The 26,588-nt window shown below is 39.0% G+C and overlaps 1 protein-coding gene across 1 annotated transcript; it reads right to left on the reverse strand.

Annotated features, from left to right (window-relative positions):
- Window positions 1-4,127: 4,127 nt before the first annotated feature.
- Window positions 4,128-26,130, reverse strand: LOC119743613 (tyrosine 3-monooxygenase-like). The gene is made up of 14 exons (XM_038220026.1): window positions 25,866-26,130; window positions 21,580-21,834; window positions 18,801-18,975; window positions 17,811-17,899; window positions 16,901-16,968; window positions 16,653-16,703; window positions 12,984-13,082; window positions 12,578-12,624; window positions 11,796-11,931; window positions 10,918-10,987; window positions 8,176-8,232; window positions 7,446-7,541; window positions 6,832-6,965; window positions 4,128-4,938 (listed from the first exon to the last, which is right to left on the reverse strand). The coding sequence occupies exons 1-14, from the start codon at window positions 25,923-25,925 to the stop codon at window positions 4,773-4,775; spliced, it is 1,503 nt and encodes a 500-aa protein (XP_038075954.1). The 5' UTR covers window positions 25,926-26,130; the 3' UTR covers window positions 4,128-4,772.
- Window positions 26,131-26,588: the final 458 nt, after the last annotated feature.

A 26,588-nucleotide genomic window follows, 5' to 3' on the forward strand; every position in this document is an offset into this window, starting at 1 on the left:
ACGAAACCTGTGGAAGGCTTTCGAAGGTTCTGAGCAACTGAATTTTTCAGGCCCATAATCAGTGATAATTCAATTAATTGTACAACTATTTTGTGTCACGGTGTTGTCACTGTTGATTAATGATTTCGGTAGCGCCAGTATCACAACTCCAGCAGTACCACTTATGATAATTTATGCTTACGTCACCACAAGTCAGGCACAAGTCAGAGCGGGAGGTTTCGCATCGAATGATCGGTCAACTTTCGAAATGCAACTCGTGTTTGAGCAGAGCCAGCTGTGACATGTCGTTCTTCCCATTCCAAACTTACTAGTGCAAACAATTACAATAGCATTCGGTTGTACCACGGAGGTAGAATTACATGTACTTGGGCCAATTGATCTGTAACTTTGTCAAGGTTAGCGTGCTCGGCGGATACTATTTTACACAGTGTCGGCATTTTAGTCGATTACAACGTGCGCTTAAAAAAATAATACGAATAGATAAGGGGAGCCTTCGTTTTTGAAATGACCAATGTTTCGGATTAACCGGCTTGGGCAGATGATTCGGGTCCATGCATATTCTTCCATGATTTATTATTACATTTAGCATTAAAAAAGTAGGTATGATTACCGTGAACGCTTGCATTAATTGTTATTTAGTTTGTTCATTTTTACTCTTTTCTTTTGACACAATCATAGAGAAAGGACATACCATATTTACATAAACCTTGTTAATATTCTTAAAAAAGCTATTGAATAAAGAATTTATTTTGAATTAATGGATTTGAATCTGTATCAAAATCTTATTTCTGTCGTTGAAAAAAATCTTCGCGGTTTTCAATTACTTCCGTGTGCATCCGTGGACTGCGTAATAACGCCATAACCACAGAAATCCTTGGAGATGCTAATTATGATTTATCCTTTACCCTAGTGTATGGGATGGTTGACCAGCATGTCTCAAGATATTTTTCGCACTCAAGGAATAATCGTGAAGCTGACACTTTCCCTGCATGCAGAAAAGGGTGTGTGTAATGATTTTTGTGCCAAAGACGATTGGTGGTTTTACCAAGAAAATTACCATACTTTTTTTTAATCGAGGAAAACCATATGGGCCCACCATGCAAGCTTAAAGTTAAACGGGGCCTTAGGAGAAGCGCATATGGTTGCAAACAACATGGCGAATCGCCCAAATTTTGATGTTTGCATTAGGCCCAATTTTGGGTATGTATAAAACCTCTAAGCGGCATTAGATCACAGGCAACACCATGAGCTGACGAGTGGATCAAGTTTTATCGTTATTCCTTCTTTTTTTTAGTACATGTATATTATTTTGTCTTACAAAATTTCAAATTGTGTTTTGTTTTTTAACGGAAAAATATTGGGCCGGTTTTGTTGTTGCTTTTGCCAGTGCCTCCTTCCATTTTTTTACTTGTCAACATCACCGAACAAATTTCGATTTGATTTAATTAATTCGAAACAATGATGATAAAGATGCTCTGTGTTTTAACCATTGATCTCCATTTTACATTGATCTCTATTAGTAAGACTTAAATCAATGGTTTTAACCCATGCAGCTCTAAAACAAGTAGATATAGTACCGCCGGACCGATATTGGAGGAGGAGGGGGTATCGAAGGTCGCGTGGGCCGAGTCGTAACATTGTACATGTTACACCCGGTACAATTACGTACGGAACCCTTGACATGTATGGGTGACCGTGCTGTTGGGCCTGCTAAAGAAGGACATGCACACGACGATCACGCGCGGACCGACGATGTACGTGTACATGTACATGTACATGTACATTACATGTACATGTACAGAATTCATAAGTTTGATGACGCTGTACCGTTCACGGCATAAATTATGATAAGTGGTACTGCTGGAGTTGTGATACTGGCGCTACCAATGATTTCGCAAACAGTATGCAATAGGGCGCCACCAAGCGTTTTGCTCAGCCGTTTTTCAAACTTTGGCGTCGTTCTAGGTGGGCTTCATTACTTTACGGTTGCAGTGACAATTTATGAACCCGTTTTTATTATAGTATACAATTTGATGTTCCCGAAGCAAAAATTGGACCGATATTGAGCTGGATCCCCCAAAGTAAGGATTCTAAAAAAGGAAATCCTCGTCGAAGCCGAATGTGAACGAAGTTAGATGTGAAACCCCACACGGCTTCGCTCAGGCCTCACGCCCATGCTGTCCAAAAGGGCCATGGTCTCAAACCTTGTGTAGGAAGCACAGGTCTAAGTGGGTCAATTACTATTAACAATGTGTATATATCATATATCATGTGGGAAAGGACGAACGACCCATACATGCGAGTGGGCGGAAAGGCGGAGAGGAGGAGGGGGAAGGCCGTGCCCTCATGCCCCTGCCTTAGACAGTGTCCCCATGAACGCCATCAACCCTCCGGCTGTCACTTTGTCCCAATTCAAAGCCCCCACACTAGTATCAGCTCAACTGCGTAACACTCCTAACTCTCCTTCTGGCAAATTTTCCTCCTCATAATTTTTGTCCCTTGCAGTGGCGGGTCTGGGGGAACCCCCCCCCCCCCTCCTTAGCCGCCGACCTTTTGTACACAGACACTATAATAAAGTAGGGCAAAAAATATAGTTGAATGCTAAACTTCCTTAATTGATTCTCAACTTGACTTAGAATGCAGGAGAAATCATTGTAGATTCTAGTCATTGTAGTCATGCCCCCGGACCCCCCCAGTTGGGCGTGCCTTTTGCTCGCCTTTACTCAACCCCCCGGCCCTTCTCATATCCCCCCCCCCGTTTCCTGTAAGCTAGATCCGCCCCTGCCTGGATTTGTGCCGCTCCAAATTCAAGCAGCCAGGGAACACGGCGGTGATGATTTATCCATTAATTAATAAAAAGAGAGATTCAAACATTAATATTGTTTGCATACATATTTATTTCCTTGGTAAGTTAGTCCCTTGATCCACTTTTAAATGAACAAAAGCACAGAACACCGTGGCCATTAATTTGACTATATACACGAACATTGTCTGACGGTTGTCTGGTTCATAATTATTCACCTCACAACGTGGTAGCGCATCATATTAGTTGTTGATCCAAAACGACGATGAATTTTAAATATCTTCTGCCCTAACCCCCCCCCCCCCCCCCCCGGCAGGGTTCAGGTTAAAATTAACCTTATACTTTGCAGGTATATACATCTCATCGGGTGGTCTTTGATATTTTAATTTAGTAACATAATAATGGATACACGAAAACTTTCACTTAAATATGTGCCTACCCTAGCATTCCAAAACAGTGCCCTCTATAAGAAACGGCCGCCTTAACACATAAAGTCAATAATGTAGATGCATGTAACAATGATGTTGATTACCTAGCCATAAACACTTTCCTTATTTTCAAGAAGTTCACTACTTTGCAAAACCAAATAACAACTCTGTAGATATGTAAATGTAGTATGTCAGTCCGACAAATAGTTATAAAAATAAAATTTGTTTAAAGTAGCCCACACTATAAAGTAACATTATAATAATGAATGAGCTAGGTTTTTAAATAATTATTCCTCGATCTTCGTATTATAAGTTACAAATCTTCCTTGAGTGCCGGCCTTTGAGCATGTATATATCAATATGAAAATCTTCATTTACTAATAAACAAAGTTGAGAACGGATTCATAATATTGGTGCATAACGTTAACAAACGTTTGCACATAATGTTCCTTTGCTGTAAAGTCCGATAACCGCGAAAAGGTAGTTCCGGCTATTTTATAATAAAAAAAATCATTCAAATTCACCAACTGTAACATTCCATTTCGTCCGAGAAAAATTTCACACGCTTTTAACAAAACCACTTTAGTCATTTACCATTCAATTATAAAGTTTGGTCACCCTCTTTAGTCACAGGGTCGAGAATATTCGTTATTAAAGATCAAATCCGTCTAAGCTGTTGCTGAATGGCAGCATTCAGAGATCGAATTCGTCTTAGGCCTATATAAATCAATAGGACGAATTTGATTTCTGAATTACAAGGTTTGGCATAGACGAGACGAAATCGAATGCTCAGGTACGAAAACGTGTGCTCATAGTTTGAATTTGCTTAAAGTGAATTTAAAATTGGCGGGAAAAGACGAAATTAAATATTGGAAGTGCACTAAATCGATGTTGATGGACGAATTTGAATTCGATGAATTCGAATGATAAATGTTTTAAAATAGCCGGGAAAACCTATACTAGAAAGTGGCGCGTATATGGCTTGCATGCATCGTAACATAGACATATCTCAAGCCAGGAATTCCTTCGCCTAATGAACAAGTTTTATGAATTAAAAACAAAATTGTCTTCAGAAGAAATAAAGGAATATAAATCAACTTACATACATACCAATGTTTTATTTTATCTAAACATGCAGACGGAACTCACCATTGTGTACGTCGTTGAAAAGCGCATTTAATGATTTAAATTACATGAAATGTGTTGGAAAATAATCCTTTCAAAACCTGTAATTTTTGTTTTCAGCAGCCAAAACTGAACGAGTTCACTTAAAGGATACAGTTTTTAGAGAAGCATGTTTTAGACTTTACTAAAGTTGACCAATATGTATCATTGAACTACACTGTATGCTAGAGCGCCTGTTCAATTGGTTCTGGGCGATCTAGCTTAAAATTTAGATACCTTGAATCGAAGTTCACTTATTATAAAAATCAAATTCATAACTTAAAAAGATAACAGAAATTACAACCTGACTTAAAATTGGCTCGTTTTTATTCAGGTTGGCCGTACATTTCACTTGGACACAAAATAATGTTTGCATTCTAACGAACGGTAATTCGCTCTAAGGCAGAGGTCACTGCACTAAAGTGACCCTTCAGATATCTCGCGGTATCTCGTACGTTCTCCACAGTGTCGAGAGTTACAATTCTCCTCGTAAAGGGATCGTAGCGGACGTCGAATGGCTTCTTCATGGAACTTGCAAATGCCCTAAGGGGAAAAAAACGAAGATAATATCTTTCTAGGAGTGGGTGGAATAACATCCATAGAGGTCACAACCTTTGAAAGTTTTGCGAAAGGCTAGGAATAATATTATGCGCTTTTCAACCAAACAAATGTGCAACACATTCTTCTCAGCTTCGAGATAGTAGAAACATTTATTTCAATGTTGCCATTCTCACACTATAAAATGTTAAAATGTCGTGTAAACTTATCATACAAAGCAAAATGCAATGAATTTTGTAATGGTACATAATAATGTACATGGATCAACACTAAAACAAATTTACAACATTTAGGTATAAGGTGAAGCGTCATGCTTCTGTACCCTAACCTATGGACAGACAAGTGGACATGACCGAAAAAAACAGAGTCAGTGACAAAGGACAAAATGGACAACAGTCAGACACACAAAGACACAACCTAGAAAAACACAAACTGGTATGAGACGAGAGCATACATCTAGATTCATAAATTATAACTAATCATTCGATAGAAATGGAGTAGATGTGATCTAAGGTTTTAAACAAAGACAGAGAAGGAGGGTGATGATGTTAAGAAGTCATCTAGACGTTTCCAATATGATGTACAACGTTGAATAAAGTACCGAACACATCACTATAGAGTGTTGACCCAAATAATAATAATCTCCCCTTTTATATGAAGGGCCTAAAAAAGCTAACGGCACAAATAAGGTTTTCTCCTGTCAAAAAAGTTTCATTTAAGACAAAAAATATTGGGCATCGAAATGCATTTGCGAGAGACATGCATCAGCCGCAATGCAATAAGCCTCTGTACTGATGACGTCGCACTTTCTTTACATGTGCACTTTCCTATGGAGCCAGTGGGGGCCCACGGTCCACAGAGCACCATAGGAAAGCACACACGTAAACAGAGTGTGACGTCATCAGTACAAAGGCTTATTGAATCATGTTTCAAAATTGCTCATGACGCTCGCGCACGTGTCAACAAGTATACATATACACCTAATGGTGAAGGACATTTGTAGTAGACGAATTTCACTGCTTTTAAAGCTATCATAATCACGAATTCGTCCATTACACCGATCCGTCATATTCCATTGACTGGTTTGTCATAAGGATACATGTATATACCATGATTACCTATGACTTCATACCAACGGACACCAACAGGTAATCTGAACATCTAAGCATCTTTTGCATGCCATTTCGCAACATATTAAACGGTTTATGTGTAACCACTTTTACACCAATCACATTTCAATAGATACAGGATGAGTAAAAAAAGCGGAACCCCAATGTCGGGACCATTGTTTTAGTGAAGTTCTGCATGTAGCCCTTTCAAAATCTAGGATATGAAAGCCCAATTCATAGGCTTTCTTTTAGTATAAGAATCATTCAAATCATTTATGTACTTTTCAAGTTACGAAATTTTAAACACAACCACCGTTTTAAAGTTCTGTCCACGGATCACAAGAAGGTGAGTGTTCTTTCAGCAAAACGAAAACAAATCAATTTTGCTGGAAGAACGCACACCTTTTATGTGATCCGTGGACAAAACTTTAAAACTCGAAAAGTACATGAGTGATTTGAATGATTCTTGTACTACAAGAAAGCTTATGAATTGGGCTTTTATATCCTAGATTTTGAAAGTGCTACATGCAGAACTTCACTAAAACAAGTGTCCCGACATTTGGGTTTCGCTTTTTTGACTCATCCTGTACTCCTGCAGAAGAGAACAGTTTGCTGAAAGTTGGCATCACGTGACCACAACGTTTTAATTGTGGCATGACGTCACAGGTGTGTTGCATTTTGCAAACAAAATGTAACATTGTCTAGATTGGAATCCATACACTGTGGCATGTTTTGCGAGATACTTATAACGTGTTCTTTTTTTTGTTACCTTAGTTTTTGTTTGGTGTCCTCGAAGCTCTCTGAGACGAAGTAAAGTGGTTGGTAGTTCTTGTCTTGATACTCCTGCACGGCCACCTTGGAGGCTTGGAAGGACCTGTGCTCCGGCTGGTCCGAGAGGGCGTACTTCAAGAAATATCAAAGATTGCAGGTTAGTTTGCGATTAACTTTTAGAAGCATTAAAGATTAGAAAACGTTTAAGCCTCCGGTTGAAACAAAGCAGAGGTCTAAATCATTCGTGAAAGCCCCCTCATTTTGTTGGTTTAGGATTGTAAATTCTCCTTGTGTTCCGAATGGGCTCTCAACACAGACAATTTGACAAAGACCGCCGGTGTCATGTGAAATTTGGGATCCCAGGAAATCTGGTCTCTTTTACCTTATAATTATGCACTCTAACCCTCCCACGAGATGTCACTGTCCTAATTATTTTACTAAAGCATGCGCAATACAACCAACGAGTCCGTATAAGCTCATGCTTTCGTTTAACTCGAAGCTGACGGTTGTACATCAAAGTTGAAAACCGGCTCTCCTTAGAAAAGCCTAATCCACACAGATTTTCAACTTTTGGGCGAGTCCACAATTATCTTGCGTTAACTGGTAACTTACCATGAGTTCCCCGGGAGCGGAGAGCAGACCTGCGCCGTAGGCACGGACTTGGTCGCCCTCTTTGCATAAACCGAACTCGACGGTGAACCAGTACAGCTGAGGAAAAACAATATGTATCAAGATTTTATGTCAACTTTTGCTGCATCTCTCTTTCATAGTGTTGCCTCAGCGACTATACGCTTCAGAAATTTCATTATTCATGTTTTATTATTCCTTAAACTTCCTTAAACAAAATGTTGAATTACAGTTTAATTTGCAAATACATGAACTACTAAAAAATCATACGTTTAAAACACAGAGGACCATACACCATACCGAAATAAGTATGTAACTTGAATATCACATTAAAACATACACAAAATAAAACATTCTATTAGCATAAATTAAATATTAAAAAATAAAAGTTAAAAAACACGAGAAGAAATAAGAAAACATGTTTAAAAAATCCTTCTTACGTTTTCTTATTTCTTAACAATGAAGACATTTAGCTCTTAATTGAACTTTCATTCACAGTGTGATCAATAAGAGCCGAACCCATGATACCGAACTGAAATTCTCACAGGAAAGACGTAGAAAAATCAAAAATGTTTTTGATCGATGGAATATTTATAAATTGGAGAAATCGTTTGCATAGGTAATTATAAAGACAATATTGCCAGAGAATGCACGGTTGCAATCGAGTCTGCATTTCTTGGTAATAATTTTAATACTCTTAATACTGCATGCTTACCGTTGCCAATTTGGTAATGTCGTCATCAGACACGCCCAAAGACGCTAATCCTATCTCCTAAAAAAGAAATAAATAAAACTAGAGTTTCGCGTTTGTTGTTACAAACGCAGAGTGGTCGGGTAGACAACTATTTTATGAAACACTGTCCAGTTAACGGGAACATGTAATAGGATTTATATGACTTAAATACATTTAAAACAGCTTTCTTGCCATGTAACTATGAAGTGTCCACCTCCTTTGTAGCAGTAAAAGAGAGAAATTTCAACATTTAAGTTTTCATGCTAATGAAAATTTCCATATTCATGAGCTCGCGGGATAACTAATATTGTAAAAAAAAATACATCTTTAACGGTGTGATCAATTTCAGTAACATTCTATATACACATGCAAGTTAATTCTTGGTTGATGACGTCATTATTCAAAAACGGAAAGTGATGTTCATTGTGAAGTAAAATAACGTATGTATTCATAACACCCACCTTCCGGTTTGATGACGACACAGTATTTGGAAGCAAAGGTGAACATTGTAATGGATATCAATTTTTGGGCTAAGACCGACATGGATCAATTGATAGAATTACATTTAAAATATGATCGTTTTCAAATTATCATAGAAGGAACTTCCGGTCTGATAACGTCATGAATTTGAAACTTTGCCAAGTTATATGTGGTTCATCAAAAAATTTCACGGGCCAATTTTGGTAAAATTTGAACGGATGGTTTTCAAATTAAAGAAAGCACACGCTAATTTATGTGCCGCTAGGGGGCGCCCTTTCGAAAGATGACGTCATCACACTGTTTTATTAGTCAGACATTCCTCACTAAACACTTTCCTAATTTGTATGTGTGTAGTAAAATGCTTCCGCTTTTGAACTATGTTCGGTTTTTATTGCACTTCCGGTAACACCGGAAGTTAGGGTCATGCGGTTTTGTGTCCGAGAACAAGAAATATTTTTCACGGCATAGTCTACAACCTCATGAAAAAATGAACACGATACTCTATTTATTTTAAAAGATGTAACGCAAACTATTTTGTCAAAAGTTGCCCTTAAATCGCTTGTCATTTGATACCTGATGACGTCATGATGACGTAACAAAATTTTACAACATCTTCGTTACATGGTACAAGTTCACACAAGGTTTTATGATCATACCCTAAACCGTTTGGAAGAATTGTTGCTTTGTTTTGATTTCAGGCTAAAGTCTTCGCTTTGAATTGACCTAACTTTGACCTTCCAGTAGACCCGGAAGTAAAGATCAAGCGAGTTAACGTACACGACAAAAAATGTTTATCAATTGATGGTCTTTCTGATTACAAGGTTGGAAAACAATTGATCGTTTTGTTCAAGAGTTATAGGTTAACTATAGGTTAAATTTAAAATATGATAGTTGGCAAATTCTCATAAAGGTAACTTCCGGTCTGATGACGTCATGAATTTAAAACCTTGCCAAGTTATCTATGGTTAATCAAAGAATATCAAGGGTCGATTTGGTAAAATTTGAAAAGTAAAGAAAAAAACCCAATATTTTATGTGCCGCTAGGGGGCGCCCTTTCGGATGATGATGATGACGTCATCACACTATTCTTGTGTCTGGCATTGCTCACTAAACACTTTCGTAATACATATGTGTCTGTAGTAAAATGCTTCCGGTTTTGAGTTAAATTTAGTTTTTATTGCACTTCCGGTAACACCGGAAGTAAAGGTCAAGCGGTTTTGTGTCTGGGAACACAAAATGTTTCTCACGGCATAGTCTACAACCTCACGAAAAACGAACACGATACTCTATTTAGTTCAAAAGATATAACGCAAACTTTTTTGTCAAAATTTGCTCTTAAATCACTTGTAATTTGATACCTGATGACGTCATGATAAGGTTACAAAATCAGGAAGCGCACATCTGGTGCTGCATGGATGGCTAATCAAGCATACAACCAGTTGGGACTATTGGTAGACTTGCTGGGGCCTCTAACGTCTTTTGAGTCTATGCAACATATGCTAATCATATCATAAAAATGGCTTTCATTTTTTTTTTTTTTGCATGGGCATTATAAAATTCTGCACTGACTTTACGACAGAAAAGTTTGTGGCTACACGCTGTGCAAATATTAATTTTCAACATTCAGATATGAGAGGAAAACTGGTGAGGCGCGATTTCAATCGGTAATGGAAAGAAATCTTGTTTTCCTTTTATTTGAGGCTAATTTCTATATTTTGAATTCACCTAACTTTGACCTTCCGGCAGCCCCAGAAGGAAAGGTCAAACTGACATCATTGAATATTTAGTTCAAGAGTTATAAGTGAAAGTAATTGGTCACTTTTTCAGATAAAATCACTTGAAAGATTTATCAACACAATAACAGAGAGTGTCGGGTTGTGCCCGACCACTCAACTACCTTCAATCTTGACTTAAAATTTCACCTAGCTCCTGAAATTACACTCAGAACTTAATAGCATGCAGGCTTTTGTTGTTTCCGTGCGATCTGTCAAAGTCACAAAGCAAACAACAAGAACCATACAAATAATTGGTTCCAGTCACTGTATGCCAAATATTAAGACTTTTACCTCCTTAGATACAGATGAATAGAGTTGATCAACAACGCATGCTTTGTATTATCTAATTAAATTGTTAATCACCTGTATCGGCAGCATCTTCAAGTAGGTCCACTTACAGTTATGACACCCACTAAAGCGAAATTTTGGCTGGAATGTAATGAAGAGATCGATACAACAATGCGCATACCTGTGAGAACTGGGCAAACCCTGGATCCGCAAGAATTGGTATGTGTCCAAGCAACTCGTGACAACAATCCCTGATAACGAAATGAAATAAAAGGCATATAGGATCATTTGCTTTTCGTGCATTTTGTTTGTTTCCAACGATAACACCGCTCAGAATCCAAAGAAGCATGTTCAAAACCAAGTTTAAGCTCAGTGGATATAACACTTTTCGAGTAAACAGTGAACAAACCATGGACAACATTTTGATCACAAAAGACGAATTCCTCAATAACACTCTTTATTTCCAACAATTAGTCAATTGACTGATCGTTGGAAATCACCTACATTTCTTGATTCAGGCTTCCATTGACAGCAAGCCAGACGGAATAATTTCATGGGATGTTAAGTTCCAGTATACGATCTTTTATCCTAGTAAGCTTTTTGATAACAATCCGGCAGGCTACCTTTGAGATTTAAAAATTCTGCTTTTGCAATTATATATGCCTTTACAAAAAAAAAAGTGGGATAAACTCGCCATCAACGGAGACAATACTCCCTGGAAAAAACTACGCAGGTCTTTCGTCTCGTCTACGCCAAACCTTGTTATTCAGGAATCAAATTCGTCTTGATTTATGTAAGACGCATTTGATCTCTGAATGCTGCCATTCGGCAACAGCTTAGACGAATTTGATCTGCACTGACGAATATTCTAGACCCTGTGACTAAAGAGGGTGACCAAACTTTAAAATTGAATGGTGAATGACTAAATTGGTTTTGGTAAAAGCGTGTGACAATTTTCGTACACGAAATTGAATGTTAGAGTGCGTGAATTTAAATGAAAAGTTCATAGCAGGGAAAACCTATAATTGTAAATAAAATACATTTGTTTGTGTCTCTTACGGTTCTGGCGTATGCATTGGTGACGAGGCATGGCGTATATACTGCGTAGTCTGGAAAACGCGGAACGCCAGACTTGCCAGGAAATCTCGTGCGGTTAGGAGACCTGCAACTGGACGAAGTTGGAAACCGGACTTCTCTATGAAAGAAAAAAAAAGAAAAAAGAAAAAAGAAAATATTAACGTGAAAAAAAAGGAGAAAAGGCAAAAAAAGGAAAAAAGGATCAAAATAAACTCTAGATTTGAAAAAGAAAAAAAAATACCCGGCACTGTCAATCCGATTTAAGTTAGATGAGAATCAAAAACGATTTATCAGAATTAACCAACTGAACAAAATAACGATTTGTCACAATTATAAAGGAATTAAACCTGGAGTACTTTTGAGCAGCAGATGTTATAATTTCGTATTCAATTTACTTGTCATAAGAGTTCGTCCTTTAAAAGCATATTCGTACAAACCACCACACGTACGACCTAACTTGACCCACAGAAGACAACAGTGCGACCACATCAGTGCGACCACATTTAGTCATTAAGTGTTCCAATCAAAAAACAAAAACAAGAGCAACCCTCCAGAAGGGGGGAAAAGGTTAAGTATGCATATTTTCTTTGATTTGTTGTTTTAGTTTTGGACCCAGATCTTTGATTTTTTTTTAAAATAATTGTCAGAGGAACCAAACAGGATAAATGGTTTTCATAATGAACGACTGAAGTGTCCTATACTGAAACAAATCCTAAATTGAAGGTGTAAACAACAGTTTTAATCAGGAATAGGTATATATTTACCTTGAAGGAACTTGGAAACATCCTCCAGTTGGGGTATGAAATCGGGACTGAAATGAAATCGATTGAGAGGTAACGTCAAAGTCGATTTGATACATCTTTTCAATTGTCAACACTTTGAATTCGTTTAAAGGCAATATGTTATTCCTCGCATATCATGTTATCACTGGAATCGACTGATATATTCGTGTTTTGTTTTCAAAGGTAATTAACGAAGGTGTGGCAGGAACTTGCGTTTTCTGTGATCAGCACGAACATTCAAATTTTTCTTTGAATGCCGAAATGCGGATTCACTTGTATTGTCTGAGTGAACAGAATTAAGAACTTAAAATTACACGGAAAAATGCTGGACAGATATACTGCAGGCCGCATTTGCCCTTCGCAACTTGCGATATCCCGCCATTCCTACCTGTACAGTCCCGCCTTTTCCAATTCCCTGAACGCTGCCACGTGCTCCTTGCACGCATGCGTAGTAAACAGCTGCTGAAGTTGGCGGTACACGTAGCCCCTGGGGGGAAACAGGTGCGGATACAATGACGTCATATTGGTTCGACTTGAGGCGGCGATGTATAAATTACATTCTTCCGAGTTTGATACCGAAACTTATTGACTTGTTTTCCGACCGTTTTGGTTTCGCTTAATTTGAATGATGAGGAAAAAAATCCAAGCTGTATGCACTTGCTCAAAGAAACGCATCTGTGGGTCAGTGTAACGTTAACCGAATAGTCGGGCAAGCTGGCACGGACCGAACACCGAAGATCAAACACGTCTGTTTGCCTACAACGACGGGACTAAATTGAGATGGAAGGCAATATCCGACCACGCTGCTTTTTGAGGCGTTGGGTCTCTGACGATAACCAGCGACATTAGAAATGCCCCTTTAATTGTCCCAAAGAACCATTATGTAGCGGTAAACACTCGGCTGCTATACATTTTAATGAGTAATCTCAGTGTACACATTGCCATGTAGCAATAAGCCACGGCAAATTGATGAAATAAAAAAAGGCTGTCAAAAACTGAGGTTGTTTAAAGAAAACTGAATTCATAATAAATACGGAAAACAGTCTAACTCTCAGTCCTGGGCAGGGTGCAGCTACGGCACGTAGACGCGTTTAGCAGAAACTGAACAATATGGACGTTGCGATTACTTATTCAACAAGTCATGATGTTTATAAAGAAAAATACTTGTAGTAGTCAGTCAGGACATAGTTGTTGCATTTTACGTAACTGCAATTTCCAAATTAATTGTGAACGCTGAGTTGCAACATGTGCACCATATCCGAACACGTGTTGGTTTTCAGTATTTATTAACCTTATTTAGGCTTCTATGGAAAAAAAAGGAAAAGGGAAAGCTTATTAATTTATAAAGCGTCATTCAACAATAGTATGGACGCAAAAACATCATGCGCAATAATTGTTGGTGGTGTTGCTTACGCTATCTCCGATGTGACGTTTAAATTAACAATTAGGCTTGATTAGCCTTGCGTCAGTCTAACATTGACACAACCTGCCGTGTCCTTTATTCCCAATAATAGGCAAGATTGTTTGCAGTCAATTCGTCGTGGGCTGCTGTATTGTTCTGTTGAATGAGATTTAATTGCATTTTAGTTACATATGGTGGGTTATATTAAGAATGAGGCGTATGTAGGCGAGGGGTTTGTTTTCTATACTGTGTTTCGCCAATGTGGCATGCTGTATTGATCAAACGCTTTTTATTTATTCTGCGGTTCATGTGGTGATTTCTGACGTTATGCAAAGATTTTTTTTCTGCCTACCTTGACAAAGATATTATATAATTACAACTATGTTAGGAACAGTTTCAAGCAACAGTTTATGTTATCAGGATTCTGCTGATGTACGTTATACGTTTTTCTTTAGCTTTCTGTCTTGCGTGCCATTATAGATTTGGGTCTATGGTCGGCATACACTGGCAGACGAAATCAGCGTTTATGTTTTATTTTATTCTATTATTGACCTTATTTAAACGACGCCCAAAACTCCTTTGTGTGTGTGTGTTTTTGGTGCCGATTCGCGGCCTCTTTTTTGTTTCTGTTCCAAATTGGCGCATTTTTGCAAAGAACGAATTTTAAGGAGGCCGACCTTTCGGATGGCTCGGCAGACAGGGCCAGGCAGCCTGTTTTGGTTCTTGCTCCTTGCTTGAATCAACCAGCCAGCAAGCCAGCTAACCGATCTTGCCATGCGATCGATGGACACCAATACGATACACTCGTTTGCCGGGAGCACAGTGGAATTTATTTTCCCTGTATACTTTTGCGGTTGGTGGCCGTCGTACATAATAAGCCGTGGTTCTTGCCCCACGGTGCAGCTTTCTGTCGATTCGCTATATTTAGCCAATTAATGAAAATTTTCAAAATCCATAATAAGGCTTGGAAAGAACAGGCCCTCTGCTCTTTGCGGAGTTTATCACTGGGATGGTGTGATAAAATGCCCAATCAAGTATAAATTAAATTCATATCAAGAACGCCAATAATTATAGATCTGTGACTATAAATAGTCCCCAGGCCTTCCAGTAATGTTGTCAGTTTACCAACCCTTCTCGCTTTGATGTGCGAATCATTCGTCATCAATTGTTTCCATAACGTGAAAACTGTCACTGGAGTTCGCGGTCTTTATGTAGGTTAAAAATACACACATCTGTATAATATTTCGAATGTTAAGGTTTGACCAAAAAAATTACAAAATGCACGCACTATCACTGCAGAGGCGCGAAAACAAATCAATGTCTGCCTTTTTTTGTAAATAAATTAACAAAAATCCTCATTTATAAAACACCTCTAAAGTTTTGACCCATAAAAGTGAATCTAGAGTTTTCGATATTTTTTAAAAACTACGTCACACCATATTAATTTCGTGGAATTTCATTATGCTATATAGAAAGTTGTTATCGACGACCAGAAATACCTACAGCTAAGCTTTTAAATGAGTTGGAATATCGGTTTGCCCTTTTATTATTATTTTTCTGTCGGGTGGTATGCGTATGTACGATCGTCCGAAACGAAGCAGTGTTGCCGCGCGCGTAATGAGATAGATAGCTCGTGGGCTGAGGCGTGTTACCCTAGACGGGTGGCCCGCTCGATCTGGACCGCGCTGATCCTGCTTGGCGCCGGCTAACATTTGGCGCGCTCTTCGATTTTCGCTCCAAGCTGGAGGCCTCATCATGCAGCCTAGCCGCGGTATGAGACATTGTGGTTTGGCGATGATCAACAGAGCCGTGTAGTTTTTTGACTAAAACCAGGATTGGATTCGACTATTTGCAACGGTCTGGCCGCGCCAGAAATTATACTTTTGTTTCTCATGATGCCGTTTTGTCTGTGTTCTTATTCTGGACATTAATTCTCCGCAGCTTTCTCTTCAACTAGAACAACGCATGAACTTGAAACTTGGTAGGAACATCCACCCTGATTTAGAGGTGTATACAACAGTGTGACGCCATGGTGAGGTCATCATGTATCAAGTTACATGCGATTTAGTACAAAAAGGGACCGATTTGTTTCAAACTGAACTCATGAACAAAATGAGCATCATTTTTATACTTAGTGATGTTATAGACCATGCCTTGACATGATGAACATTTTGCAATTTAGTAGGCCTATGCACACGCAAAAACCATTTATTTTGAGATAAGCATATGTTGCATAAACTCTAGGGGTTCCGTCCAACTCCATATGGAAGTCTATCGAATACTGATATTCTTTTCAGTAGTCATATGTGCGGCACCAGAAATACGCTACAAATTTGACTTAAAATTTTTCATTGCGAAATAACATTCATAGAAGTACAAAGCAGGAAAAATGATTCCAGTAAAACATTTTTAGCAAAGATTTGTGGACAATTATTCATCCTCTCATTTCTAATAGGCCTCCTCCATGTTGCAAAATAAGTGTGTCATCCTGTGTCGAAAACATAAAATGGTGTATATACCGCCGGAGTTATCTTCAATTGCAATTATTTATAGTACGTATAGGCCAATGTGCACTACTAATTTAGTATTCTAATGCAGTTTCTCTTCAGATTAAAAGAAAATGAACATATTTTTTCCTGAAGAAATTAGGCTTACCATGTTTTTGTTTCCTCTTCGGTGTATTCTACTCCCTCTATGTTCTTCCCACTTAAAACAGGAGAAAATAAAAACACAGTGCAATGATCTCTTTATAATGAAAGGTACATAATTATTACGTACAATTCGGTATGTTTAACTGTAGTTTCAAAAGGGAACCTAGGGCAATTTAAATAAATAGGTTCCACCTTTCCAGACTCTTTTTTTTTCCTCATCATATTTCCCAAAAAACTCAAAGCTGCACTTACTATTTATACTGAAAGGCAATCCGCGTGATTTCAGATCTCCGCATTCGATAGACTTTGTCTGAAAAACCCTGAAATTGAAAGCAATAATTTGATCTAAAAACTGGGAAAAAAAGTGCTATATATCCAACAAAATCTGTAACTCGTTGATCCTCGATCTCATATAAATTTTCTCAACGCAATATCTGTGCAGGCCAACTGATTAAACAAACACCACAATTTCAGTGTTTAAGAACCTCTCGGCCAAAGGATCGGGAACCTCTTAAAACAGTCACAATATCATAAATGTCTCACTTGATTGTAAGTAAATAATAGGCTCATGCATCCTGTGAAATCACTGCACCTAGTATGCTGTCATTTTCGAGTAAAGAGGAATTATCGCGCGTTCAACGGAAACCAATGCTTTGCGTCAAGAAAAATAAAGATACATTTTCAAAGTTCTTCAAAAAGGTATGAGCTGAAATTTCGGTAGGTTAGTTTATTTTAATAACCTGCTTTATATTTATTTTATTGTTTTTGCAAATAGTCCCCACTTCCTTTGACAGCATCGGAACATTCTCGGTGTGTTCATACTCATAGGGCAAACATGGTCAAATTACTGACCTATTCACTAGGCCGACTTCTGGAAAATGGACTAAAAATCTAGTCGCTTCGGGAAACAGGCGTGTTAGCTGACGACAAGCTTCCAAATTTACCCTACATTTTCGGGTCAACAATTCTGTTTAGAAATATAGTTAATTTGCTTCAATTCCACTAAGCCCACCCTAAATCATATCTAGATCATAAAAAGGTATGGTCAATATGAGGCCTCCTTAAGTTGATCATAGCAAGTTTCTACCCAACTCAACCTGCGAATAATTATTACAACGGATTTGTGGGTACTTTTTGTATACTGTTGTTTAAAAAATCTTACCGGGTGATCGTTATCTAGATCAGGTTCATACTCCGTAGTGAGATGTGTGCATTTATCCAGATCCGAAATGTGACGTGGAAACCACACCCCTGCAAATCAGTTGAAATTCCCACCGTTATTTTGAACGAATGTAGGCCAATTTGTGAGGGGAAAAAATGCCCAAAGGCTTAACAAGACACACAAGAATACATAAGGCCAAAGTCGAATCACAATTGATTTTTACCAATTAACTTGATCTGAAAACGAAAGGCAATTAGGCCTACGATGAATCAGGGTTTTTTTTGGTACCCGATTCCTAAGCACTCATTGGAAACATCGCAATATTGCCGACCGTCATTCTGAAGGCACAAGACACATCCAAGGAAGGAAACTCACAGCAATGTGGGTAGTCATAAAACAGGGTGGTGCAAAAAGAAGGAAACCCAGTTTTGACAGGAATTTTAACCTTCTTACTAATATCTTATTTGAACTGGGTTTTTTTTTTATAATGTACCGGTGGTGAAGTACAGCTCTTGTACCATACATGGTGAAAAAATCTTTAAAAAAATCGCAAGAATACTATTATTATGAGAATTTGAATACAAGTCACCAAAATCACTATTGTCCACGTGTTTGTCTTCAAATCACGCTCAGTCAAGCGGATTGAATAAAGCCGTCCGTGGACAAACAGGTTTGGCAAATGGAATTTTTAAACTACCATATCTCAGAGACAAAATATTCATCTGCAATCATTTTTCGTCACTTATGTTTAAAGATCAATATTTCAATACAATTAAATTGAATTTTTGAAATATGCTCAATAAGTAGGTGAACATTGCTGTCAAAAGTGGGTTTCCTTCTTTTTGCACCGCCATGTGGGAGCATCCTTGCGCACGCGTCGTGCGCTGCACACGGCAAGTTTTGAACCCGGGTCATCCCGAAACAATATGAAATTTGTCCAATGAGAACTCATTAAGAACTGAGTTGACTGCACATTGTTTCGTCTGTTACCTCTCCGTGGCAGGTCGTCCCTGTGTATGACCACCGAGTCGACAATCTTCTGGAGGGAGGTTACCAGACTGCGGGTGTTGACCCCTTTGACGTCACACTGCACGAGAAATTCAAGTCCGTCCTCTTTGATGGTCGAAGTGCGCGACTCAACATGCAGCAGTTTTGCCTTCGCCATCTTGGAAACAGAGAAAGAACATAACTGAATTTTGCATGCTGAAAGCTACAGTGGAGTAGTTCAACTTCGTCCGTAGGATCACTTTTTCCTGCCTTTTCCCAATAGTGACCCCTGGATAGGAAACCTGCTTCATGTATCCTGATTCGATACAAAATTACGAATTGTTAACGTTCACTGTGAAATAATACGTCCTCAATCAAAAAAAACTTTTGTTTCCATTTTGCTTACAATAATAATTATGTAATGTGATACTGCATTTTTGCCGGATTAGATTGAAAACATTTTCACTTTAAAAAAATAATCATGTTTTCGGATCTCACGCCGCGACGATTTGATTCTGTTTTTACCCCAGACGCCGCATACAGAAACAAACATTGATTTTAAAGTATACAGCCAGGCACCAGGCTATTCCGTACGGTTACGGTATTAATCTCATAGGAAGAAACCTTTCCAGATTTATAAAGCATTGGTGATTTTGTTTTAATAGTAGATCCATCTTATCAAATAAAAGGCCTAATTCTAAAGGGTTGAATCTCCCTTTGGCCGCAAGAAGGGGGAACAATAAAAAAGGCTCAACGCCATAAGTTATGGCGTGGGCTCCCTGGACGTAATTAATTAATCGCATTACAGTGCATAGGACTATGGACATGACCACAGTGCACGATGTGGCAGTAGTCACGTATTAAGCGACTTCTGGCAACCGGAAGTCAGCTGGAAGACGTTTAATTAAACGGTCGGTTGACGTTTGAAACATCATCATGATTGATAATGTGGAACGGGCTGATTGTGCAGTTTAGTTGACATAGGGCGAAACAATTTCACAACAGAACTACTATACCTAATTCCCATATTCTTCATGAATGTACTTGAATCTACTGCACATGGTAGCATATCACAGAAGCCAACGAAAACTTCCGTGTAGATGAAGCCTAGATGTTTAGACTTTATTCACAAGTCGGCCATATGAAATTGAAAGCGATGTAAAGTCTTCATTTTTGGAACTTGCGAGTAGAAATGAAAGCAATGAGATAAAAGTTCATTAGAAATTAATACCAGTGTGCTCCGATGAATAATTTAAAATTTGTGATTAAACATACCCTCATGCTAGCCACATTTAAACAAAAAACTGAAGTGAGGCTTGGTACGCACGCCAATCAGAAAATAGTCTGGCATCATCCCAGTCAACAGTTTACAATTTATAAAATAGATTCGGGAAACACGATCTAAAATGGCTTCCTGGTTAATAAGGTATACACGGACTGGCGTAACCCAACCTGCGACTGTTCGGAGCAGACTGCAGTCAGTCGACATTGAGTAAAGTTGACCATTTTTATGTGCGTACAAGATTTTTGTTTCAAAGCTATACGAATATGACAATTGAGTATTTTAACTGTGCGTGCATGCGCATACCAAGATTGGACGATGGAGTTTCTCTTCGGGATGAACACTTAACCCATGTTATGCTAGCAGAATCATTGAGGGTAAACATGTCACAGTGAAAGAATGTTGTTCTGTAAAAGTGTTAGCTATACCTATTTAGGGGTATTTTTTTTTTCAACTAATATGTGCAAACTATCGTTTTTATCGGTTAGGACGATTCCATGTCAAAGTTGACATGCTCTCAATATATAAACTTTGTTTCTAGGAAAAATTCCTCGCCTAGTTTTGTTACACATGAGTTCAAAATTTAAGGCATATAGGCCTAGAATCACATGCATTTATCCAACAAGAAACGATCAACTTTGACTAAAGATCGTACTATATACTGTGCACCCGTGAAAAATAAGTCAGTTGACTGATTTTTTTTTTTTAATAAAGAGTGATATTGACTAAAATCATGCCTCGTGATCAAAAGGTTGTGCGTTGTTTTTCAATATATTCTCGCAAAGTGTAACGTCCACCAAGCTGAACATACAGGTTAGGTTTTGAGCATGCCTCTTTGGATTTTGAGTGGTGTTGTTATTGGAATGAACAAAATGCATGAAAAGCAAATGATACACATGCCTTCAATAAACATATGCAAATCGCCTTAGTATGGATAGAAATGTCGGAGAGGTATCCCATTTAAAAACAAGATGGTACTCGAAACCATGCGTCTCGCCTGCTTTCGCAATTATCTTTATAGAGTGACTAATCGGTATGAAGGTTGCCATGTTGCAGCTATGACCCATGTGTGGTTCCAATTGAACTTCGACTTTTGAAATGAAACCAATTTTACGAAACTTTAACCGAAATGCCACATACATTATATATACATACATACATATGTACAAACATGATTGCATAGTCTCTTTCCTGAACAAAGTTCAGGAGAGACAAAAAAAGCTGTGCTTCATATTCAAAATCTGAAAAGCAAGAAAGAAACAGTATGGTCGCGAATTATTTGATAATGACAAGCATATTAGCGCTTCTTGAAGGCCTTAAAGAGCATTTGTGTGTAATTAAGGAGCCAAACAACTTCCATATTAAATGCGGGTTACTCGGGGGCATAACCATAGACCATATGGCGTTTTCATTACGGGCCTTAATAATCTTCTGCAGCCGAACCGCAGACAAACCCAGGGTTTCGAACAAGTCTTAATCTCGTATACTACTATAACATACCTCAAACACTTTAGCCGCCCGGGCTAGCGAGCCGAAGCCGATTCCCTCACGTGATGAGAACGAGACGCACATCTGCTTGGGCAGGTCGCCGTTGACGACCGGCGGCGACAAACTCGGTTGTTCCTCGGCGAAGACATCGTCGTTCTCCGTAGGGCTGGGCAGGCCGAACGGGCCCCAGACGTCCACCGAAGAGCTGGCCGAGTCTCTGCGAGCATCTTCGATCAGGCTGGACTTCCGCGAAGGGTAAAGCGTACTCTGCCGAATAAAAATACAAACAAATCGCCAAATAGGTAAAATAGGAATGGTTGGTTGTATAGACTATAAAACAAAAAGTTCTCCGTACTGCAACAGTGAATGTCTGTGATGAAGAAGGTCCAACGTGATGGAAAATGATTCTGGTATGTATGAGGAAGAGCCCCGAGTGCTCGGAGTTGGGACTGCTTTTGATAGATATCCAAGAAAAGCCGTATTAAAACTCTGCAGTTTGGAGTACATGGTTTCTTCTATAACATTCAAATGGTTTTTGGTGGTAGCAGTAGCTTGGACCCCTCCTCCTCGTCGCAGGCATTAAACAACTCCTAATATGACTTGCAGGTGTGAAATATGCGAATGAATAGTATTGGTGTCAAACACAAGCATGTCGCTATATATGGTCGTTTGTGGAGATACCTCGGGGCGTGTTCATCTTTTCAAACCGTGGACGAAAAATTCCAGAGAACAAAAGAGAACAATATCGTCCACGATTCCCAGCATACGTCCGCGATGGAGGTAGTATACAAAGCCTATGGGAGTCTTCCTAATGAAGTAGTTACTAAGGGACAATAGGACGTCCACGATCGACGGTGTGAACACGTCGTTTTCATGCATGTGTACAATTCTTTTTGTCGTGTGTACAGCAGCTGTGAATGGCAACTGTTAGGACGAAGGTGATTGAGGATGATACATGACACACCGGATATTCTTGAGTTTAGCTAGGTGGAAAATAGTTTAATTCTCTAAAACTCATTTAGACACCGGTACAAATTAGGTTCTTGGACAGGAAGAAAAGTTGAACCACAGAGTATATTGAGGCTGGATTAGCTTCTGGCTGTACCTCCAAGGGTAGATCCAGGAGGGGGGGGGGAACCCAATTTTTTTTTTTTAATAAAAGAAGGCATTGTGTACACACCACCATCCTTTTCTCAAAAAGATTTGGTTAAAGTGGTCAGAAATTGCCTCAGATCGCACCAAATAGCATCTAGAATCCAAAAAATGTTCGGGCCCTTAAGCGGGACCCGAGCCCCACGCCGTAATTTACTGGAAAGAACCTGCCAAAGAGTGGTGTCGGCAGTCGGTAGGCCCTATGTTGACCATCATTGGGGAAAATACCAACTGAAGTTGTCCAACACTGTTTTTACAGTTTAGTCTGGGGAAGTATTTACAACAAGCTGAATTACCCGATCATAGATCGGGTAGGGCGTATTTGTGTTGGGGTTGAAAATGTAGGGAGTTAAATGTAAATGAGGGACTTAGTTGAGAAGACATGCAGTTATAGAAAAGCAATTTCTGTGGTGCGATCTCAGGCAATTTCTGACCACTATTATAGTAAAAACCAATTGTTTTGAGCAAAAGATCATCTTTTAAACATCATTTTCGAGTTTGGAGTCATTGAATCAGCTATTCTGAGTAATAGAATAATTACAGTAGGCTACAATTTTTTTATTCGGGGGAAAAAAGGGGGGGGGGGAGAGACCAAACGATATCCCGCTTTAAAATGTTGGGGTGGGGGTCCCCGTCCCTCACCGATTGACGCCCATGATAATTATGTACCATGGCATGTATAACTGTCTTTAAATTGTCCGGTTGGTCTGTTAATTAAGTTGGCATTTTGTACAGTTTTGACAATAAATCATAATGCAATAAAACGTGAACGTGTCAAGTTGCAATGGAAATGTTGAGTGTTATACCACAAAATGACAAAGTCTGAATCATGGAGGAAGGTCATAATTAAGTTACAGTATCGGACTCTTCAACAAACGTAAACTTGATACTTTTAACAATTTGCGAGACCTGCGTGGAAAACTCCCTGGACCAAGGTGAAATTACGACCTTGGTATGCTATTGGGGTTTTGCCGGGAAAAGGGTAGCATGCAAGATCTTGGTCAGAATAATGTAACCCCAACTGATCGCGAAACACAATTTCGTCAATGGCACTCTTTATTTCCAACGCTCATTCAATTGACTGATCGTTGAATATCATTTATACATTTCTTGATATTGTAAATAACAACAAATCAGATAAAACAAAGTTTACGGGGAATTTATATATAGTAGCCAGTGCGATGTTGAATCCAAGTATGCCCTAGGCTTTTTGATAATAATTTGGTAGGTTACTTTCGGGATACATGCAATTGACCCTATATACCTTTAACAGTGTACATGAACATTGTTGAAGGGTTGGGTTAACAACTTCGAAATAAAAATGACCTATGCAAGTTTAAGCCTATATCACTTATCATTATGCAAACTAAACAAGATGTTTTGGTCTGGGCTGTAGGCAAATTTTAATCGCATTAAGGAAGCACATACTTAGGCGTTGCTAGGCTGCAACCACGCTAGCCTCTTAGAAACTGGTAGATTTATCCGACTGTTTGTTTTATTGAATTGGCAAAATGGTACACAATTCGGCCAATGTCTTTTCACATCAAAGTTTACCTTCATTTGAGGAAAGAAGTTATGCCATGTTTTTAGAACAAAAGGGTTCCCTCCCTTCGGTGGTTCCGCCCTTCTGACTCTGTAGCTTTATCCACATGTGCTTCTTACATTCAATACTATTAAATAGGCCTATGGGGTGACCCAAACAAATTGTGCAAGTAATCATTTTTAAATCTCTCAAAAGTATCCAACATCACCATTGCATGTTGATGGAGTATATTGCTTGTACGCTTGTGTATAATCACAGCGAAACTTTGATGAAAATTCATTCATGCAAACCAGAGATACAACAGATTATAAAATGGCAATGTGTTTTTCACCCATTTCAATGTGATTTACACAGTTAATGAAAATACCCAATGCAAGAGTGCCGGTCGAGCGATTTCTAATGCAATGTGTAATTCCCATTGCAATGGTTGAAACACACATATCCTTTTATAATCTGTTAAAGCTGTGGTTTGCATGAATGGGTTTCCATGGCAGTTTCACTGATTATGCACAAGAGTACACTGCAAAAACTGTGTTTAGCAATTAAACACTTTTCTAAACACTTTCTTGCTATCGGTTTGTAAACATGTTTCAATTCTAAACGTGTTTGGAGTGAGGATGGATAGTGTTTAGCAATGGAACATTAAAGACGTTTAGGAATTGAACACATAAAATTTAGCCTCTAAACATGTTTACAAAGTGATAGCAAAATTGTGTTTTAATTAATATGCTCCATCAAAATGAAATACTCACGTTAGGTACTTTTGGAAAAATTGACCGGTATCTGCTTACACAACTTGGGCGGGGGGGGGGGGGGGGTTCACCCTGTATTTACTTGTGAAATTTGAGTTTGCATGCAAATTAGCCATGCATGATGCAGGTGAGGGTTCATTCTAGAAAGCTAATAAGAAAACCAAGTGAAGCAACTTTCATCGTAATTTAAGCGACTAATGTTCATTTGCCTATAATTACATACACAAGACTTGCAGCAGCATTACTACTTTTCTGCCACGCGTAACCCACGTGGCGTTCGGACCTCAATCGCCACAATGTTAAGTTGTATAAGTTGTTCCTCGTCATCGAGTTTGCAGCACGATTTTGTCACCCGAAAACCACCATTTAAAAATGTAATGATGCGTGAAAAATGGTGTTCATCCCTGACAGTCATTATCGAGTCTGAAATGCCAATTGTGAGATTCTATCAGGAAATGATGCACATTACAAAATTATTGGGATATGGAACTAATATCTGAGCTTTGTCTGTGACTTTAGTACGATACGGTTGCGGCTGAAATACAGGTTCGCGGTACACGGATATTAACGTTAGCAAAGATAATGCTTGCTTTTTTTTTTAGAAATATGTATGCAGTAAAATAACGCAGTTGCGGTACGTAACCTATTATTGTTAGTTTATTTGTGTGTGTGTAAACATTAAGGTTTACGTTTTTACTCCCAACTTTTAGCTCTGCCTTTTCGGACATGGTGCACTCAAGGCTCAGAATAAATTTCTACATTTTTTTCACAGAACCGTCATCAGTTTGTTTGTTATTAGTCATGACAGCCCAATGGCCATCCGGTTGGAAATAATGTTTAAACTGCCTTACCCCTTCAAATGTATGAGCTCGTTTCACAGGCCGAGGTTTACTTGCTGGACGTGACATCATCTTCTGGCGTCTTCCTGCGTCTTCAAACTGCCTCAGCACTCACCACGCTATGCAACAAGTGTCACGATCCTTTCCCGCGACAAGAACGATCGACGCTGCAGTCCTCACTGATCGTTTGCGGTCTCTCCGCTGATAGTGGTATAACGACTCTGGAGTGCGCGAGTTTTATACCTGTTGATCATAGGAAAAGTCTGGATGCCTTGATAGCGAGTGACCGTTTTCAACTGATCGTCATCCAAGCGAGCAGTGTGCTGAGTGGACGTGACGTCACGGCGGCCATCCAACTCGTATCTAGCTAGGCTTGGTTACATAGTTCACTGGCTCGTGGCAGCCCCCCCCCCCCAAAGAAAAAGACAGGTTGGGTGGATTTTTTCCTCCGTACGTTGGTTAATCACTGCGTCACTGCACCAGTGGCGCTGTTACCAAACTAGATGGTTCGCATCGCACAGAGCCGTTTGTGGCGCATGGTCCGATCACGATGGCCGGGTTCGACACAGCAATAATTAACAGTATTTGTGGGTTTTTATCATTACATTTTATTGCCGGGGACAACAGCACAACTCAGGAAACCGGAAAGTAACAATTTCCTCGTCGAAAGGGCAAGCAATAAAAGCTGTGTTTGGATTGTCTGAGCGAAAACGTCGTCTGCCAATTTAACAAAGA

Source organism: Patiria miniata, unplaced genomic scaffold, assembly GCF_015706575.1.
Source record: "Patiria miniata isolate m_02_andy unplaced genomic scaffold, ASM1570657v1 HiC_scaffold_6, whole genome shotgun sequence".
NCBI lineage: Eukaryota > Metazoa > Echinodermata > Asteroidea > Valvatida > Asterinidae > Patiria > Patiria miniata.

Excerpts from the sequence above, each read along its gene's own strand:
- LOC119743613 (XM_038220026.1), bottom strand. The coding sequence starts at position 25,925 with ATGATGTCACGTCCAGCAAGTAAACCTCGGCCTGTGAAACGAGCTCAT. Across the intron at positions 12,625-12,983 it reads GAAAAGGCGGGACTGTACAG|TCCCGATTTCATACCCCAAC; the intron begins GTAGGAATGGCG and ends ATTTCATTTCAG. Across the intron at positions 4,939-6,831 it reads GACACCAAACAAAAACTAAG|GGCATTTGCAAGTTCCATGA; the intron begins GTAACAAAAAAA and ends TTTTCCCCTTAG.